The sequence below is a fragment of the Protopterus annectens genome, chromosome 1.part2 (genome assembly GCF_019279795.1).
Source record: "Protopterus annectens isolate FY-2018-M chromosome 1.part2, PAN1.0, whole genome shotgun sequence".
Lineage (NCBI taxonomy): Eukaryota > Metazoa > Chordata > Ceratodontiformes > Protopteridae > Protopterus > Protopterus annectens.
Window position 1 is genome coordinate 974,570,398 of NC_056727.1, and position 20,533 is coordinate 974,590,930.

Genomic DNA, 20,533 nt, shown 5'->3' on the forward strand with positions numbered 1-20,533 from the left:
TCAGTTATACTCCCTGTTATACACCACTTTCAGGAGTCAAGGCTGTGATATGTTATTAGGCAACTCCTTTCCTGCAGGCTACTCTGTCATATGTGTTTTTTTTTTTTATAATCTGATTTTTATTGCATTTTTTACAATATACAAATACAAATACAATTTTAGGATGCACAAAACAAATAAGATCACAAGAAAAAGTGGATACAATTAGTAATACTTGCTTGATACAATCAGCTAACAATTACCAGAGATATAATTAAACTTCAATATGCAAGTGTTTTATAGTTTGACATAGGATTGTGAAAGAAAATATTTGCAATTTCACATATTTAGTATTCATATGTGAGGATATGTAACCCTATACCTAAAATCTGTTTGTTTTAACTATATACATTATACACACCTGGTTGTCAGTAAGTAAAGAGGTGTTAGTTTAGAGAAATTGGTTATTTCTACTGACACTAGGGTTGAAGAGTATGGTAATAGGGCTTTTGTTATGATCTTTCATGGTTTAGAGTGGAGATGAGGACTTAAAATGAAAAGTATCTGAACCAGGGTTAACACACCAAAGGAAATGGGGATGTTAGGTGAGAGGAAAGTAAAGACACGACCAAAAGAGGAAGAAGAAATACGAAGGTTAGAACTAGGAATGATATTATTTAAGAATTTCTATAAAATTATTCCAGTATTTTTGAAAATAGTTTATTTTCTTTTTGCTTGTTGCCTTTAGTTTACTTGCCAAAACATATTTGATCGCCATAGACTTAAATTCCTTCCAAGATGTTTGGATCTGTCTAACCAGTTTAGTGTAATATAGGTTTTGAGTAGCGCACATAGTGTCACAGTGATATGGTTAATCTCATACTTATAGGACCTAGGAAATATATTCAAAATCGCTATTTCCCAGGATAGGGTTGACTTCATATATCTCATTTTCTCAAGTTGTGCTCTTAGGGAGCACCACAGTTTGTACACATTTTTACAGGGTCAAAACTGAATTGGGGCAGGTTGGGCAAAAAGGCGAAGTATTTGGGTTAATTTTACTCAGGAATAATGGCGTATGATAGGCGTTACTGTTCATGAACTGAGTATATATCAACTTTTTGAAAGGGGTTAATTTTATTATGTCAATTGCTTCCAGTTTTTGGTCAGGTGTTAATTCCTTGTTTTGGCCATCCCAGTATTTAGAGAATAGAATATTGTCTTGGTTGTCGTATTTGCGTTTTGATAAATTTCTTTAATGGCTTTTGACAATGAACAGGTTCATCTTCTCTTTGCAACCTTAGTCAACTTTTAGTACCGTTGGGGCTTTCTAACATTATTTTTTATTCTTTGTTTGGTTTGTATACTGTTATGAATCTGTCGGTATGTCCCCCCTCCCCAGATTAGGCAGAGATGTAACTGTAGAAGTACTCATTTGTTGGTTTTCCTCCCTGCAATGGCAAGGCAATCTATCAAAAGGAGTTGCTTCTTCCTATTGCTTACATAGGTCCTTAAACTGTGGGAAATCTTTCTGTTGTTACACCATTGTTAAACTAAAAACTAATGCAACAGGATGAACTATTTCCCAGACAGGTTATATTTCGAAAAGTGAGCAATGGGATGCCCGACTCCTGTCTCCAAGAATACAGACTAGTCTATCTGTTCCTTCTTTTTGCAAACATACTGTAACTTTATTTGCATGGTCATACTTCCTGAATATAACAGGCCATGCAGCTCTCTGTCATCAAATAAAATATTGCATGTCATTAACTTTGCTTTGCAAAATAGTAGAAAGCTAATTCTGCTATTCCTGCAGGCAATTCATCACATTCCATGGACATAAAATCATTAGTAGCAGGCTTTTCATTGGTTGTACTTTTCAAATGTATAATACTATTGCAGTTAGTAGTACAAGATCTAGTTATATGGCCCCCATTTGTGTCATTAAAAAGAGTATGTCTGCAGCTAATATTTTCTGTTTGTTAGTCAAATTTGATAAGTTTCACCATGTCTAGTCTGCTCAATTTTAAACATAGTTTCATTACATAACTCTCTCTCTCTCTCTGCTAGTACAGCAGTTCAGTATTCTTAGGATCCCTTTAAAATACCTATTTTTGTAAAGCAGCAGTCAAAGCTGTTTTAAATTTATAAATAGTTAACATTTCTATCATTTTACTTTTAGTATGCTGGCTCTCAAGATCCAACAATTTAAGTGCATGTTTAAATGACTCAACTGAGTTCTTATCATTTTATTAAGAAAACATATCCAGCTGCTATTCTTTTGAGCTTGAGTCTCAGAGTTAATGCCAGCTTAGATTAACAATGCCTTTTTTACTTTTTCATAGTTCTGATAGCCAGTCCTTTTCATGTTTTAATGGCTCCCCATTAAGCTGAGATGAGAAAATCCTAGCCCAGTAACCTCAGTCCATTCCTTTCGGTGAGCACACTGCTCAAAGCCCACCAAATATACTTCAATAACTTCCCTCCTGGTCCATTTTTTCAAAGAGGAACAGTCTTTGGTGATGACATATCATTAACAATGGACTCCCTTCCTTCAGCCGCAGTGGCTATGGTTTGTAAGAGTTGTTTGATTGTGGTCATCTTGGCATTAAGACAGATATAATAATGGTGCACTCCACTCAAGAACAACAAATGTCATACTACAAAACTGGTTGCTTATTAACAATACTGAGGTAAAATCATCTCAAAATAGTATACATTCATGCTAGCAATTAAAGGAAATTTAGGATTTCTTTGCATAAATAATGACATCAGAAATGCCTACTGCATCCATCAGTATGTTAAACTAATGTACTAAAGTACATAAGTTCATAAACTAAACACAGTTTTATTACAAAATGAAACACAAATCAGTAGTGTTGTCTCTCGACAAATAAGGGCTTCAAAGAAAATTTAGTTTCTGTAATGCTAACCAAAGAAAATCATAAAATGTACATTCTTGTAAGGCTCAGAGTCTCATAAACAAAACAATGCAGTCTGTCACACAAAGGCCAATAATTGCCTTCCCTGGATAGCAATTAATGCCCAGTGCACATAAGTGCTTTCAAGTAATACTGTCCTCCCTAGATTCATCTGGAAGAAGATGTCCAGGTTTCCTCAAGTACAGTCCACAAAGATTCTTTGTACTCTAGCAGACTATCCAGAAATGTTGTTTCAGGCACACAGTGTCCCTCTAAGAAAGCCCAACTTCTCTGATGACGTATATATCATTTCATTACATAATTGGTATATTAAAGATCTATTAATTGAACAATAAAGGTATCCTTTCTGTGCAATACATAATTGTAACTAAAGTGAATTTAAGCAACAGTTGTACTTATAACATTTGCAGTTGTTCACATTTTTTACATCATCTGCAGACACCATTTAACAAGAACAACCACAATTACATACAGATGTACACACAGACACACATATATATCTATCTCTCTCTCTCTCTCTCTCTCTCTATATATATATATATATATATATATATATATATATATATACACATATATACATACGGGGTCTACTTCCCTTGTTCGAAATTACACTTGTTCAAACAAGAGAAGACTGAGACTCACTTTAGCGAAGTGCACTTTTGCGAAACTCACTTTACCGAGCCACAGAACAGTGAGGACAAGGAAATACACCTTTTCCTTGTAGGGATGTGGGGTGGGGGTGCAGCCCCCACTTGGGGGATGTAGGCAGGCTTAACTCTCTGCTAAAATGTGTTTTTGTTTATCGAACTGGACCCTCATACTTATATATACTAAGTGCGAGAATGCAGTCCAAGATCGGCACAGTGAGTTTCTCGAAAATGCACTTTCAGTTAAGTGCACTTTCGCTAAAGTGGATCTCGATCTTCTCTTGTTCAAACAAGTGTAATTTCGACTAAGAGAAGTAGACCTATATATATATACATATATGTGTCTATGTTTATTAAACGAAAGACCACTAACCCAAATCCATTTCCACCGAGACAACTTCCGTGAAACCTGAAAATTCCGAAACCACAAAGCACCTAGGTTCTTTCACTGGGAAACCAACCACTTGGCCATCAGAGTAAAATAATAAAATGCACAAAATTGAAACCCACCCAAGTGGGGGGACTTCACCCACATACCCCCTAACTAAATATACCAGCTCTGAGAATGCACTACCCAGGTGAAAAGGGCAAAGTTCACCCTGGTGGCCAAGTAGTTCGTTCCCCGATGAAAGAACTTTGGTACTTCGTGTTATCGTAAATTTATGGTTTCATTGAAGTCATCTCGGCAAAATGGAATTCGGGTAAGTTATTTATATATATATATATATATATATATATATATATATATATATATATATATATACACATATATATATATATATATATATATATATATATATATGTGTGTGTGTGTGTGTGTGTGTGTGTGTAGAGAGAGAGAGGTACGGATGGCATCTCTGCATTCTGGTTACTGATGAGTTAACAATGTGAAATTTTTGGTTTGTGGAAGAATACACTGATACAGTAGTTTCTTATTAAAATGTTTCACTTGTCACTAATAGAATTCTTTGGATTTGGTATTTAAGGATTTATTCACTAAAACTTTTTGACTTCAAGTTTTTTTTGAGATATTAAGTTTAAAACATGGAAAAATAATTTCCTTCATTTATTTTTTGACAAAATGTATTGTGAGACAGGAGAAATCACTGTCTGTGGTATTTTGCCCTTCATGTTTCCTGGAATCTTCTTTGACAGTAGTCTGCCATCTTATTTCTGCAGAAAGTCCATCCAGCAGACTTGAAGAACTCTGTGGAGCAAGACCTGAACCACCTGCTGGACCCAATAAGAAAGAAGTTCGAGTCACCTGAACTGAAGAAACTAGTCAAAGCAGCTTATCCTTACTCAGAGAAATAATATGAACAGTGAAATGAACATGAGGTTTATGGAAACTATTAAATGTTGCTTGTGAGATGACAACGCAGAGTTTAATTTTGGGTTGGGGCAAGAATTTAAGTGTATGAGTCTGTTTATTGTATATTTTCTTTAATAAAATATGTACACTGATTTATGAGCAAGAGTTTGATGAAAAATTTTCTTTAATTGGGTGTATGTGATCTGATATATTTTTTCAAATCTGGCACAAGGAAAACCCAGCTCTGTTGGTGTACAGGGTTAAAGCTCTGACTACGGAATAGGGGACTTGAGTTTGATTGGCAGTGAAGGTGACTGCTGGAGCTAGCATGGGGAGGATGGTCACCTAACCTCAGGGAAGAAGGGGTGTACATCCAGTTCCACAGTCACACACAGGAGGGGTGGTGACACAAATAATGATCCAGGGGCAAGTGTTCAGCCACCATGCTGCAAAACTCAGTAGTTCCCATTGTAGGTGCATGGGAGTGTGCACTCACACTGAAAAGGCATATTAGTTTCTGTGGAGATGGAGGTTAATTGTTCCCTTCCCTCAGGGGAGGGATTAGGATTACAGCAATTATGCCCTCATTGGTGAAGGCACAAACCACAGCTGAGGCTGTCCTGTGTGATGGCATCCCCTGGCTAGCTGCCCCTCTCAATTGGAAGCACCCAGACTGAGGGAACAGAAGGGTCTAGCTGATGGGGGAGACTTGATGGTTAGCAAGCACAGTGACAAAAAAGCATATAGAAGAAAATGGCACCAAGAAAGATACACCAAGCTAATGATCATTCAGTTTAGATGTATGGGTGAGAATATGGCGGAGTGAGAAAATAGCAGAACAAAATAGTACTAAATAATTGCACATATTAATTAGCATATCAGTACAGAATACACTAAAATAGATACAATGTGCCTTTTGTGCCTCTACTCAAGGTTAATATATGACGCTAACTTAAAATATTTGTGTGGGGGGCCTGTGTGCCTGTAGTTGCAGTGTAAGTTCACAGAAGAAGGCAGCACTTAAGATAAGAGCACATAAGAAAAGAAAGAACTGATGAAAGTCAGACAGTGACAGAATACTGTGAAGGCAATTTTGGGTGAAGAAGAAAAGAGAGGAGAAGGAACTCACGATTACGAGGTAAACCAAGTAAACTAAAGAGGATCCTGTCAAGGAGAGGATGAGCGAAGATAAGAAATGGATTTAGAACAAGAGAAGGCATTACTAAAATATGATAGAAGATTGAGACATGGAAGCTTGTGAGAGAGATTTGCTAAGGAAAAAGGATATGGGGTGAATGGCCAAGAAGATGGAGGAAAGCTGTTTGCATGGAAGACAAAAAAAGAAGGAGTACAGAACTAGAAAGAAGAGAGAAAAAGATAAGGGGCCAGATTTACGAAAGCTTGCACAGAGTTGTAGAGTAGAGTAAGACGTCAGACAGCCAATATGTCTGCCGAGCGATCCAGCAACAGCCGGTAGGTGCGTGCATGAGAGCTTCTAAAGCTACTCTTGCATGGACAGCATCATGGTATGCAAATTACCTCATTTGCTGCTGAAAGCTATGCAAATGAGGTAAATTTGCAATCCAGGAAACACTAACCTGTCCGTGGAAGAGTAGTGTTATTTGCAGAAATGTACTCTGTTGGTAACGGAGTACGGTTCTGCAAATTGCTAAATGGAGCTATGACAGCTCCAAATAAAGGATGCATCTAGTTGAGGAAGCATGCCAATGGCCAAATATAATGCCATTGGCATTTTTAAATGTTTAAAATTATTAAAATCCAAATTTTTTTCCCTGATCTTCGATGTTTAAGCATAGCGCAGTGCCGTGCAAACGTGCGGCACTTAAAAAAAACAATAAAATAATTTCAAAATAGCCAGAAATAGTCATTTTTCACTAAAAAGCTTATCCTGCCATGCAGGTAAATGGCAGGCTGAAGACAACATGGCCACTGAGTACTGGTTGATAAGGGGGGAAGCTCAGTGTGAGAGATGCAACCAAGCATTAGCAGGCAATCCTATGCAAATGAGGATAAGGATAGTGAATCCCAATTTTCCCGAGCATGTGAGTCATATCTCAAGCGTGTAAGTGTAGGAGTAGGTAAGTAGTAGAGTAGAAGATAGGTGACATCATGAGGGGGTATGTCAGAAAGGCTGTATGCTTATTGGAGTACAATGTCCTGTGTTTGCCCTGAGTTGCTCAGGATTGCAAGAGGCATGTCTGCAGTTGTCCTTTTTGAAAACCAGAAACCAAAGGTGTACGCTGTGAAAATATCTGAACTTTCTTGCAAACGGGCACACAGCGTGTGCGCGTGTGCACGTGTTTATGCTTGTTTGTGCGGTGTTGCCCCAAGCGGAAACAGAAAGAGAAAAGGAAGGAAAATAAGTAGTAGGAAGTTAACCAAGGAGAACTAGCAGAGCGGCCAGGTGAAATATATCAGAATCAGCCAATTATACAGGCAGCAGACTAGCCCAGCCCAGCACTTTAAACTCTGCAAACACCATTTTTCCCTGTTTTTTCCAAAGAAATCTGCAACACTGCAGTATACAAAGAGGGAAAGCTTAAAAACTTTAAAGTCTGACAAAATGTTAGGGGATGCTCTTCCTATCATAAACCAACATGTGCAAGGTGCTGAGGGTGGTGATGTTGTGAATGCTGCTGAGCAACCCACAGTGAGGAGAAGGAGAAGAGTGTACAGACCCAGGGTAACCTACCAGGGGCTACATGAGCTGAAGATAGTGGAGCACTATAGGGTGGACAGAGGCCTCCTGCAGCAAATTGTTGAGCTGTGCCGGCCACGCCTCACACACAGATACCAAGGTATGTGTTGGCCTAAGAATACTAGCTACAGGTACCTTCCAGAGACCAACTGGTGATATGATGAGGATTTCACAGGCATCAGCATCCAGGGTACTGCACCAGTTCCTGGATGCCGTGTCAGCACATGTCGGTGAGCACATATATTTCCCCAATTCCCGTGAGGCATTGGCCAGCAATATGCGTCTTTTCCACCAAATAGCAGAATACCCTGAGGTAGTGGGTGCAATAGACTGCACGCAAATACACATCAAAGCATTACCCGGTGAGTGGGGTAGGGTCTACATCAACCACAAGGGCTTCCTCTCCATCAACTGCCAGGTCGTGTGCGATGCCCAGGGCATAATAATGAATGTGTGTGCTGGCTGCCCTGGAAGCTATCACGATTCCCACATCTGGCATCTGACGCAGCTGTACCAGAGATTTGCCAATGGGGACATCCCTGATGGTCACCTAGTGGGGGATGCTGGATATGCAGTGGAGCCGTGGCTGATGACACCCATCAGAAATGCACACACACCCGAACAAGAACTCCATAATGAGGCACACGCACAAACAAGAAACATTATTGAGCATGTGTTTGGGATGCTCAAGTCACAGTTCCGGTGCCTGGACACATCTGGTGGAGCCTTGCTGTACTCACCAACTACATGTACCCAAATTGTCAAGGTATGTGCCATGCTACACAATATCTTCCTGCGAAAACAGCTGCAGCAGGAACAGCATGGGGCAGGGCCAAACAGTCCCCCACCATTGCCAAGGCCTGCACAGGCACAGCGTGACTTAGAGAAGGAACAACCTGAGCCTGCCCCAGTAGGCAGAAGAAGGCGTACCCAGTATGCCCTGGCCTTGGCAAAGAGGCAATGCATAGCACATACACTGACTCAGTAGGAACCCTGGAAATGATACCTCTCTCTGACTCGCACATACAGTAAAAGGGATGCCTAACTTGACACTACCTTTTTTCAAACATGTATAGGGAGTGTACTATGTGCATCTGACATAGGCAGCCCTGCAGCACCACCTGAGGCATGAGTGCCCTATTTTAAGCAATATAAAGCACTGCTAAGCACATTTTACCAGTACTGAGCATATTTAAATACAATTGCGCATAGCTGCACAATGCCCTAACCAGCTCAACGTTGAGCAATATTGGGCAATGTTGGGCAAAGTCAGGCAAAGTCGGGCAAGATAAGGCAAAGTTGAGCAAAGTCGGGTAAACACGCTCACACCTGCTTTACTGTTCCTTAAGCAGTCTGGTCTACCCAGCAGAAAAATAAAAAGCAGTGACAGGGCTCAAACTCTGGATACTGTGCACTATAGTCACAGTACTGAACCACTAAGCCATGACAGAATTTCACTGGCACAGACACAACTTAACTCACTCACACATACCAGTTGGGGGGGGGGTAACATAACTAACAGTCACAGCCAGCAGGACAAATGTAGACAAACGCAAACACAAATAAATGCTGTATCATGCCCTCTGAAGAGGCATATGGGTAACCTCCCCCAGGCCTATGCAGACAGATAACAGCAGGCCAGGCAGTGTGATGTGGATTGGGTAGGCTATGAAGTCACAAACTAATATGCGTGTAATTGAAAGCTAAGGTCTGTAGTACAGTGGTATGCCTCAAGCCAGTACGATAGGCAACAATACAGACTGAAATGGAATACCTGACATAGCAGTGCAGGCCTAGCAAATGTGTATAAGTGTCAGGTGAACCCTTCATCCTATTTACACCCACAGTAACAATCAGGTGTGCCCCCCAGGTAGAAATGTACAAATAATAGCTGTCCCACTGTATGTAGAATGACTCATGGATCCTGTCGATGTACAACACAAAGGTGAGCCCTGAAGTAAAAAACAACTTGATTTTCACATACATATAGTATATATGCTAATACTGGGCATGCTCACACACTTAAATTTAGCAATTTTCAGTCAGCAACATACTGAAAGGTCATACTGGGCATGCTCACACACTTAGGCCATGTCTGAGTACAGCAGTGGGCCACACATATCTGGCAGTTGCAGTTCTTACTCCAGACACTTGTCACTATTCATCAATCCTGCCTTGTGCACACACTGATATGAAAACAGACCCATATAATATATTGGACACCTGTCATAATCAAACTATGTACTCCAAGTACTTAAGTTGTTCAAAGAAAGTGAAAAACCAAAGAAGATCAATAATACTCTGATCAGTATCATCAAGAAACAATGAGCAGTCCTAACATTATCCAAGCCATGGTCAAAGAGTCCATAGAGAACCATGAAGCTTTCTTTCGCTATGTCATAAATATCAATGTAAACTCATATATGTTCTGAGTCAGTGCAAACTGTAAATGAATACATATACATGACTGACATTGCCAACATCTTGTCAGATAGGTTCATACATATTTACCCCCTTCTCACTGACAAAAGGGCCAATTATCATACTTGGAGATTGTGAAAATCCAGAAATCACATATAGAATGGTTAAACAGCTCTTTCCAAACCTAAAAACAAGAAGTGTATGGGATGACATGGTTTCCCTGGCTGTGTCATATGTGAACTCCAAAACAAATAGACCCTGCACCTGAACAGTCTGTTGAGACTCACCGTCTGTACAGGAAATGAAACTGTTGAATGGGTTACAGCAACATTTGGCACACTCGAGTGTTGGTGCATAACAGACCATGGGTACTATTGTCTTATAAGCCTAATAAGCCTGATGTGCAAGGCCATGGAGCCCATCATTATGGAACTCATAAACAGAGCTATTGAGAGCCTGCAAACACTCAACCCTACCCATTTTGGTTTGGTTAGGGGCAGATCATGGTTCCTAAACCTGCCAGACAGTTTTCAAGGCAGTCATCCAGGACATGCATCAATGAAATGAGCTACACATGGCCTACATAGACCTTGAAAAGCCCTTTTCCAACATCCCACACACATGTCGTATCCACAGAATCAACAACCTGTGCATAAACACGTATGTCATCTGATGGATTGCTAACTGGGGCACAGATAGATCCCACAAGGTAAAAATCGTGGTCTCCTGTTCAAGCTGGTAACAACTGCTGTCCCCCATGGCTCAGTCCTCCTGTCTGGTGTATACTTTTCAGAAATACAGTCAAACATGAGGGCTTATGTTTAGTAAGGTTTGTGGATGACTGCAAAAAGGTTGTCATAGTCAATGTTTGGGACAACAGAGACATCCTTAAAAAGGGTCTCAGTAAGAGAGATGTGGTGTCAAACTTATGGGCTCGAGCTACAGTCATATAAATACCACATAGGTGCCAACACCCTAAATATGGAGGTAATAATAAGGGATCTATGGACACGTGGATAGTCATCACTACTTCCAGAAACACATTCACAAAGTGGTTAGGAAATTATGCTATATGTTCCCACAAACTGCCAAGGTCTTTGCATGTAGGTCAAAGGAGGTTCCCTCTACTCATCAGTCATCAGACCCATCATAGAGTACCACAACACACTTGCGATGAATCTGACTAGGCACCTTCAGCAGCTGGAAAGACCACTGAAGTACATCAACAAGAGCATTACTGGCCTCAAACAGTTGCCCCATACAACAAGACTGAATTTAACTCAATCTGTACTCTGTTGCATACTGTCTACTGAGGTGATCTCTGCCCAACAGACAGGTCCATGTCCAATGCAGAACGGATGTACATGTGCTATCTGAAGTAACTCCAAGCTCACTGTACTACATGCTCTAGGGATATCATCATCACAACAATAAATAGAACATATTGGCAGGCTACATTAATAACTCACAGACTTCCCTTTCTTTGGAACAGGCTCCCTCCCAACCTACATTAAGCTGAGTCCCACACTGACACTCTTCCAGAGGAGCCTTGATGAATGTATGTGAAACTGAACTGTCACACCATGGATCACTTCATCAGCTCTACTAGACAGAGGCCTACGGAACTAACTCCATGGGTGGTGATAGCTGCACACTCTGGCCATACTAATATATGCCTTCAGGCAGATAGCCTATTACTTACCTATGTACCTATATATATATATATATATATATATATATATATATATATATATATATATATATATATGTGTGTGTGTGTAGGGGGAACACAGTATAATAAGCCAAAGATGGATGGGCAGAGATGTGTGTAAGAGGGTGACCATGACAGGGAGCCATCCAGGACTGTCCCACCCAGCACACATCCCAATGGCACAAAAGACATGAGGTGCACATCTCACCTAGTGTACATAACAGCCACCAGTATCTGTAAGCATTACAGTGTATGTGGTCCATGTGCCTGCTGTACAACATGACAGTACAATGAAGTACATATCTACTATCTGTAGACATGTACCTGTCACATAGTCTACTACATACCTATGAACCTATCTTCAATAAGGCATATGTTAGCCTAGGCAAATTGTGCAGCTTTCACCACCCCATTGGGTAGTCTCCCAAGCCCTTGTTCTAATAGTTAGTACCCTAAGCCCCTTTCTAGTGGGGCTGCTGATGTGATGCCTGGCATGAATTGTCTGTTTCCCATCCACTCATCAAGGTTCCTATTGAAGAGTGTCAGCAAGAGGCTCTATCTGATGTACATTGGGACTCTGTTCCACAGTAAGGCAAGTGTCTGGGATGGTACTCTATCCCAGCAGCATGTTGTATTCATTGTTGTGATGAGGTTCATATCCCTGGAGTGTGTAGGGCGACTCAATTTTGTTATCTGTAGATGGAGCATGCTCAGCAGTTATGTGTTGGACATCGCTCTGTATGTTAGGCAGAGTGTGCCTCTGAGTAGGCGGTATGCAACGAAGAAAAGATTTAGTTTTACCAGTTGTGTTGCATAACACAATTGTTTGAGGCCAGTAATCCTCTTGGTGAGATACCTCTGTGGTCTCTACAGCTGCTGGATATGCATAGTCGAGTACATCCAAAATGGTGCATTGTACTCAACGATGGGTCTGATGACTTTACAGTAGAGGGCCACCGCTATCTCTTTGGATCCTGATGCAAACCCTTTGTTGATTAGGTGGGCCACATAGGATTCCCCAATCACTTTGGCAAAATGGTTGTCAAAGAAAGATGACTATCTACTTGTGTCCCCAGATCCCTTATTACCTTGTCAGTTTTAAGGGGGTAACACCTATGTGGTAGTTTGTGTGTACTTTGTTTTCACCAAAGGGGATCACTATGCATTCCTCCACATTGAGCGTGAGGCCATGATTCTGACACCACACATCTGTCTCATAGAGTCCCTTCTGGGGAATATTTGTGTCATCCGGGGAATTTATTATGGCAAACACTTTACAGTTCCCAGCAAACTTAGTCAACCACAACCCTCCTGTGTTGGCATGTACATTTGAGAAGCCTATACCAAACAGGAGGGACCCCAGGACTGAACCCTGGGGGCCACCAGTTGTTACCGGTGTAGAGTCTGACATGTAGCCAGCAACTCTTAGTTTGTGGAATCTATCTGTGAGCCAGTTTGCAATCCATCTTGTGTTGTATGGATTCATGCCCGGGTTGGTGAGTTCATCTATGTAACCTGACTGGGAAATGGTGTCAAAGGCTGTAATGAGGTATAGGTAGGCTCTGTTGAGCTCATTTCAATCATCTGTAGCCTGGGTAATGGTCTCAAAGAAATCCACCCAGTTCAGGAGGAGTGATCCGCATATGATGAAGCCAAACTGGGTGTGCTCAACTGTGTGAAGGTTCACAATCTCTTTATTGTTGACTTCCATTATGATTGGCTCCATTGCCTTAAAGAGCAGACTTGTCAGGCTCATAGAGCATGAATGCCAAGGGGATTTTGTGGCCCCACCCCTGTGGAGTGCAAAGAATGTTGCTGTGCAACATTCTATGGGTACATATCCTGTAGAGAGGATCTAGAGAGAGATGTAGGTATCCTTGATGAATATGGATACATCCCCGCCCTATGTGCTATGATCCAGGTTCTGATGCCGGAAGGTATGGAATGAGTAGTATCCTGGTAGTGCTGGTGTGCTCTCTGGAGCCTTGAACTAGGTTTCTGTTACTGCACAGATATCAATATTCTCCATACTGAGATGTGCCTCGAGTGTGTGCATCTGGAGGCTGAGACTTCTGGCAATGAGTAGCATTTAGCTAACTTTGTGGTTATTTGTGTTGGTTATGGGGTTTGGTTTGTCCTGAGTGACACACCTGAAGTCAACGGCTCATTGGTCCCATCTGACCATAAGCTAATTACCCTACATATCCACATTCTGGACCCACCCCCCATTAAGGAAACCATGTTAAAAATGTCTCCAAAGCCAACTTCATGCTTCTTAAGACAGAAGTGCTGAACTTCAGGACACCCATGCAGATGGACAATACTGTTAAGACTACTGAATCCTTCACAATTGCACTTTATAAGCACTTACATGAGTGTATGCATCATGCTATCCCAAACAGAACCAAGACGCTATCCTCCAAGAAAAGGAAGCCAATCTGGTGGTCCCCTGCCATAAACAAACTGCACAACAGAAGGAAGAAACTGTTGCAAAAGAGGGTAAAATCCCATGAGTGGAGGAGCTCCCTGGTCTCTGGAGCCTTGAACTAGGTTTCTGTTACTGCACAGATATCAATATTCTCCATACTGAGATGTGCCTCAAGTGTGTGCATCTGGAGGCTGAGACTTCTGGCAATGAGTAGCATTTAGCTAACTTTGTGGTTATTTGTGTTGGTTATGGGGTTTGGTTTGTCCTGAGTGACACACCTGAAGTCAACGGCTCATTGGTCCCATCTGACCATAAGCTAATTACCCTACATATCCACATTCTGGACCCACCCCCCATTAAGGAAACCATGTTAAAAAATGTCTCCAAAGCCAACTTCATGCTTCTTAAGACAGAAGTGCTGAACTTCAGGACACCCATGCAGATGGACAATACTGTTAAGACTACTGAATCCTTCACAATTGCACTTTATAAGCACTTACATGAGTGTATGCATCATGCTATCCCAAACAGAACCAAGACGCTATCCTCCAAGAAAAGGAAGCCAATCTGGTGGTCCCCTGCCATAAACAAACTGCACAACAGAAGGAAGAAACTGTTGCAAAAGAGGGTAAAATCCCATGAGTGGAGGAGCTCCCTGGTCAGCCTCAGGAAGAAGCTGCAATTCCTGATAAAATCCTCCAAAGCTAGTTAGGAAAACAAAGTCAACACTGATTCTAAAGGCAACCACAAAGCATTCTATAGTTATGTCAAGAATCTCAATGGCAACACTCAGATCTGCTCTGAGTTACAGCACAATGGCACGAAATATACAGACCCAAATGATATAGTCAACAGCCTGGCAGATAGGATCAGTGCTAACTTTACCCCCCTCTCACCCATGAAAGAGCACATCTCTATACTGAAAGAATACAAAGTTGCTGTCATCATGTCTGCACAGGTAAAAAACACTCTTCAAAGCCAGGAACACAGCATCCATGGGACCAGATTACATCCCAGGCTGCGTTCTACACTAACCACAGAACGAACTGGCACCACACCTACATACCATGATCAATAATAGCCTCACCTCAGGCTTTGTGCCTGCTGAATGGTGCACAGCGACGGTTATCCCACTACACAAGGGGGGAGCCACCACGGACCCCGTGAACTAGCGCCCCATTAGCCTGATGAGCCTGGACTGCAAGGCCATGGAATGTATCATCATGGAACTTATAAACAAAGACATTGGTAACCTCCAAACTCTGGACCACAACCATTTTGGGTTTGTAAAAGTCAGATCATGTCTCCTAAACCTGATAGACTTCTTTGAAGCAGTCAACAAAGCCGTAGACAAGGGTAAGGTGGTTCACACAGCCTATCTAGATCTTGCCACGGTTTTCAACACCATCCCCCACTCTGGAATTATGGATAAACCCACTAAACTAGGTATAAATCCCTATGTCACAAGATGGGTTGCCAACTGGCTGACTGACACAACCCACACTGTGAAAGTAGCAGACTCCAAGTCCAACTTTGGAGCAGTGACAAGTGGAGTACCACAGGGTTCAGTCCTGGGTCCTGTCCTGTTTGGTATCTACTTCCCTGAAGTACAGATTAACATGGAAGGTCTCTGGCTAATGAAGTTCCCAGATGACTGCAAACTAGGAGCCATAATCGAGACTACTAATGATGTGGACATCCTACAAAAGGGCCTTACTGAGACAGATGCCTGGTGTCAAAGCCATGGCCTCAAGCTCAATGCCAAAAAGTGCATTATCATCCACTTTGGTAAAAACACTGTACCCATGAACTACAACATAGGTGGTAGAATACCTAACACCGAAAGTGTGATAAGATACCTTGGGACACAGGTGGACAGTAGACTCTCCTTTGATAATCACATTGCCACAGTAGTCAGGAAATCCTTCTACGGGGCACACCTCATCACAAAAGGTGTCTCATGCAGAATAAAAGAGGTCATTGTTCCCCTCTACTTATCACTCATTAGATCCATTATAGAGTACAATGCCCCTTTTGCTATGTACCTCGCAAGACATCTACAACAACTGGAAAGCCTGCAGAAATACCTCACAAAGAGGATTAGTGGCCTCAAATACATGCCATACACAGACTGTCTCAAAACACTACAGCTTTACTCTGTCGCATATCGCCTACTCAGAGGTGATCTCTGTCAAACACAGAGCTGTTGGACATGCTCCACTTAAAGAAATCCCAATCCCTCCGAGCGTCGGCCCCAAAACCCAGACTGAAATACTAAAGGAGGGGGTGTATCCATTTTCATAAAGGATACGCACACCTCCAGGTTAGTGGCACAGCACAGGGCCTTGGCGACCATGCAAGTGCAACTAACATTGGGCAAAGCTGCTTATCAGATCGCAGCCTGCTATAGATCACATACCTTGTCTCATGACCCTCACTCAGTATTCCTGAGAACACTGGGAAATATAAAGGTCCTACCAAACACCATGATATAAGGAGATTTCAACTACACAAACATTGACTGGGAGAATTACTCAAGTACAAAGTCCTTTGCCCAATGCTTCCTAGAGTTTATAAACTCAAACAGCCTGAAACAGATGGTCACTACGCCCACTAGAGGTGACAGCATACTGGACATGATCATCACCAACATGGGGGATCAGTGTTCCACACCAGAGGTCAACCCCTCGCTGGTAATATCAAATCATGAAGTAATCACACTGGACATCCACATCCCGACACCCCCCAGTCAACAAAACCACTGTGAAAATCTTTTCAAAAGCAAACTTCACACTTCTCAAGACTGAAGTGGAAGGTTTCAAAGCCCCCTTGCTACAGGATAATGCTATCCAATCTGCAGAATCCTTTACAAGTGCATTCTATGAGCATCTACAGGGATGCATGGATTGAGCCATCCCAATTAAAATCAAGACTCACTCCTCCAAAAAGAAGAAACCAATCTGGTGGTCCTTGCCCATAAATAAGCTATACAACAGAAGGAGGAAACTAATACATGATAGAGAAAAATTCCAAAAAGGAAAGGCATCACTGATCATTATTAGCAAGAAACTATGATCGCTCATAAAATAATCCAAGTCCAGTTTCTAAAGAAAAATTGCCAAGGAATCTAAAGATAACCACAAAGCCTTCTTTAGCTATATCAAACATTTAGGTGGCAACTCTCAGATATGCTTTCAGCTACTGCAAAATGGCAAAAAATACACTGAAGCAACTGACATTGCCAACATCCTGGTGGACAAGTTCAGTGCAAACTTCACCCCCCTCACCCCCAAAAGGGCCCGTGTCCATCCCAGAAGAATGCAGAGCCCCAGACTTCATGGACATGCAGGTAAAAACAGCCCTCTCCAAAGCTAAGAACACAGCATCAATGGGACTGGATGGTGTCCCAGGCTGCGTCTTACACGAGCTCCAAAAGGAACTAAACCCTCACCTACATTCACTGTTCAGACTCAACCTTACCACAGGCTATATACCCAAAGAATGGTGTACAGCAGCAGTCATCCTGCTCCACAAAGTTGGTGCCACAACAGAACCTGGGAACTATCGCCCTATAAGCCTGACCAGCCTGGTCTGGAAAGCTATGGAGTGAATTATCATGGAACTCATAAACAGAAACATTGGGAACCTCCAGATATTGGACCCTACCCAATTTGGCTTTGTTAAAGGCAGATCCTGCCTCCTAAACCTGGTTGACTTCTTTGAAACAATTACCAAGGCCATAGATGAAGGGAAGGTAGTCCACACAGCCTACCTGGACCTCACTAAGGCCTTTGACACCATTCCCCACTCTGGCATCATAGACAAGCTTACCAGCTTGAACATTAACCCCTATGTCATGAGATGGGTGGCCAACTGGCTCACAGATAGAACACACATGGCCAGAGTTGCAGGTGCCATGTCCGATTCTAAACCAGTCACAAGGGGGATCCCACAGCTCTCGGTCCTGGGACCCCCCCTGTTCAGTATATACATCTCTGAGGTACAGGCAAGCATGGGAGGACTATGGCTGACCAAGTTCCCAGATGACTGTAAACTGGGGGCCATAATCAACTCTCTGGCTGACACAGACATCCTCCAGAAAGGTCTTACAGAGACAGATACCTGGTGTCAAAACCATTGCCTCAAGCTGAATGGCAAAAAATGCATAGTCATCCCCTTTGGAAAAAACAAAGTGCCCACAAATTACCACAAAGGTGGTAATCCACTAGGTATGGAAAATGTAATTAGGGACCTGGGGACCCAGGTAGATAGTAACCTCTCCTTTGATAATCACATTGGCAAAGTGGTTAGTTATTCCTTCTATGTAGCCCACCTAATCACGAAAGGGTTCACCTCTAGATCAAGAGAGGTCATCGTGCCCCTCTACTCATCACTCATTAGGCCCATAATAGAGTACAATGCCCCATTTGGTATGTACCGTAATTGGCACATGCAACAGCTGGTAAGAGCACAGAAGTACTTCACCAAGAGGATTATGGGCCTCGAAGAGATGCCCTATGCAGCCCAACTAAAGAAACTCCAGCTCTACTCGGTTGCTTACTGCCTGCTCAGATGTGATCTATGCTTGACGTATAAGGCCATGTCCAACCTGGAATTAATGGACATGCTCCACCTCAAGAAAAACAAATCTCTTAGAGCTACACGCTCCAGTGAATTAAACCTCAGCAAAGCAATAAACGGGACATGCTGGAGGGATAGATTCCTGTCCCAGAGACTTCCCTCACTCTGGAATAGAATCCCAGTTGATATTAGGCAGAGCCCCTTGCAGACTCTCTTCAAGAGGAATCTTGATGAGTGGATGGGAAATTGTAAATTTACCCCTGGGATCACTTCAGTGGCCCTGCTAGACAAAGGCCCAGGAAACTAATTTAAAAGGGAGGCGAAAGCCAACACATTCTGGCTAGGCTTATAAATGCCCTTGGGCAGATAGCCTAGTACCTACCTATGAACCTATGAACCTACATGCTCTAGGGACCTAAACCTTGTCACCACAATAAACAGAACATGGAGGGATAGATTCCTGTCCCACAGACTTCACATACTCCAGAGTAAACTACCTATCTATATCAAACAAAGCTCCTCATTAGCACTCTTCAAGGAAAATCTTGATTATTGGAGGGGAAATAGGAAATTCACCCTGGGGATCATTTCTGTGTCTCTGCATGACAGTGGCACAGGCAAATAAATTTCTTGGGTGGCAAAGGCCAGGGAACCTTTTTGGCTGGCCTTGTATAGGCCCCAGGGCCGATAGACTAGTACCTACCTATGAACCTATGAACCTTTGAGCCTTGCCTAAAAAAGGTAATATGGGGACAGCACTAGCCTTGGCCAATATTCAGAAGTATGGGGGTGACAGGTGCAAACCATCTGTAGTGAAGCAACAAGGCATGTCTATCATGTCATCACAGGCAGACAGAAACTGGGTCCCCTTTGAATGACACCAGAAGCTCAGCCAATTGTTGAAGTTTATCATCTTTCTGTTATATTGCAGTATCATGTAGGTGAAGGTAAGATGCTACTCAAGGCTTGACCCTGTGTGTGCCAGCATGTGGTGCATCAACCCATATATGATATGGTCATGGCCTATGCATACAATACACTCACAATACACCTAGTATGATAAGCCTGCTGAGGTTAGCAAATGTGAAAAAAAACCTTTGTGCAAACAGTCAGCAAGTAATGTCTGTATTGCACCCTGTGACTCCATATTGCTTGCTGAAGTGTAAAGACGTACTTAGTTTGGCTTAGGACACAGCACTTGCCAACTGTGTGTGTCTCCCTGGGGAGAAGCAACCTTTTTGGAGACTACTCAAACACCTTAAAAGTGGTATACTCATCTTTATCAAGTCCAATGATGTCACCATCCTACAAATATACCTGTGGAAAGATAAGATCCCAGTAATGTGTATAGCACATTGTGTAAATGCGTACTGCTGTAGTATCATAATGTAGGTAGGGGTTTGAATCCTGCACTTGCCAACTGTATGTGTGTTTCCCTGGGGAGGAGCAACCTTTTTGGAGACTACTCAAACACCTTAAAAATGGTATACTCATCTTTGTCAAGTCCGTTGATGCCACCATCCTACAAATATACCTGTGGTAAGATGAAGTCCTAGTAATGTGTCTAGCATGTCATGTAAATGCGTACTGCTGTAGTATCATAATGTAGTTAGAAAAGAGTTTGAATCTTGCACTTGCTGAATGTGTCTGTGCTCCAGGTGTGTGACACGGTTAGCCAATATGGAGTGGGTTTTGATTTTTATAGTGTATGACATATCACAATGACAACTGTATGTGCATTACACATGTAAGGTAGCTGTGGGGCAAATCCATATACATACATGTGACCTCAA

General features: G+C 42.2%; 1 protein-coding gene across 2 annotated transcripts in view; it reads left to right on the top strand.

Moving 5' to 3' along the window:
- The window catches only part of LOC122792485 (tyrosine--tRNA ligase, cytoplasmic-like), a 212,499-nt gene extending 207,467 nt beyond the window's left edge, over nucleotides 1-5,032 (top strand). For both annotated transcript variants that reach the window (XM_044060257.1, XM_044060258.1), the window contains exon 10: nucleotides 4,748-5,032. In XM_044060257.1, coding sequence (XP_043916192.1) covers nucleotides 4,748-4,882 — 135 coding nt within the window. In that variant the 3' untranslated portion in view covers nucleotides 4,883-5,032. The remainder of the gene's footprint in view (nucleotides 1-4,747) is intronic.
- Nucleotides 5,033-20,533: the final 15,501 nt, after the last annotated feature.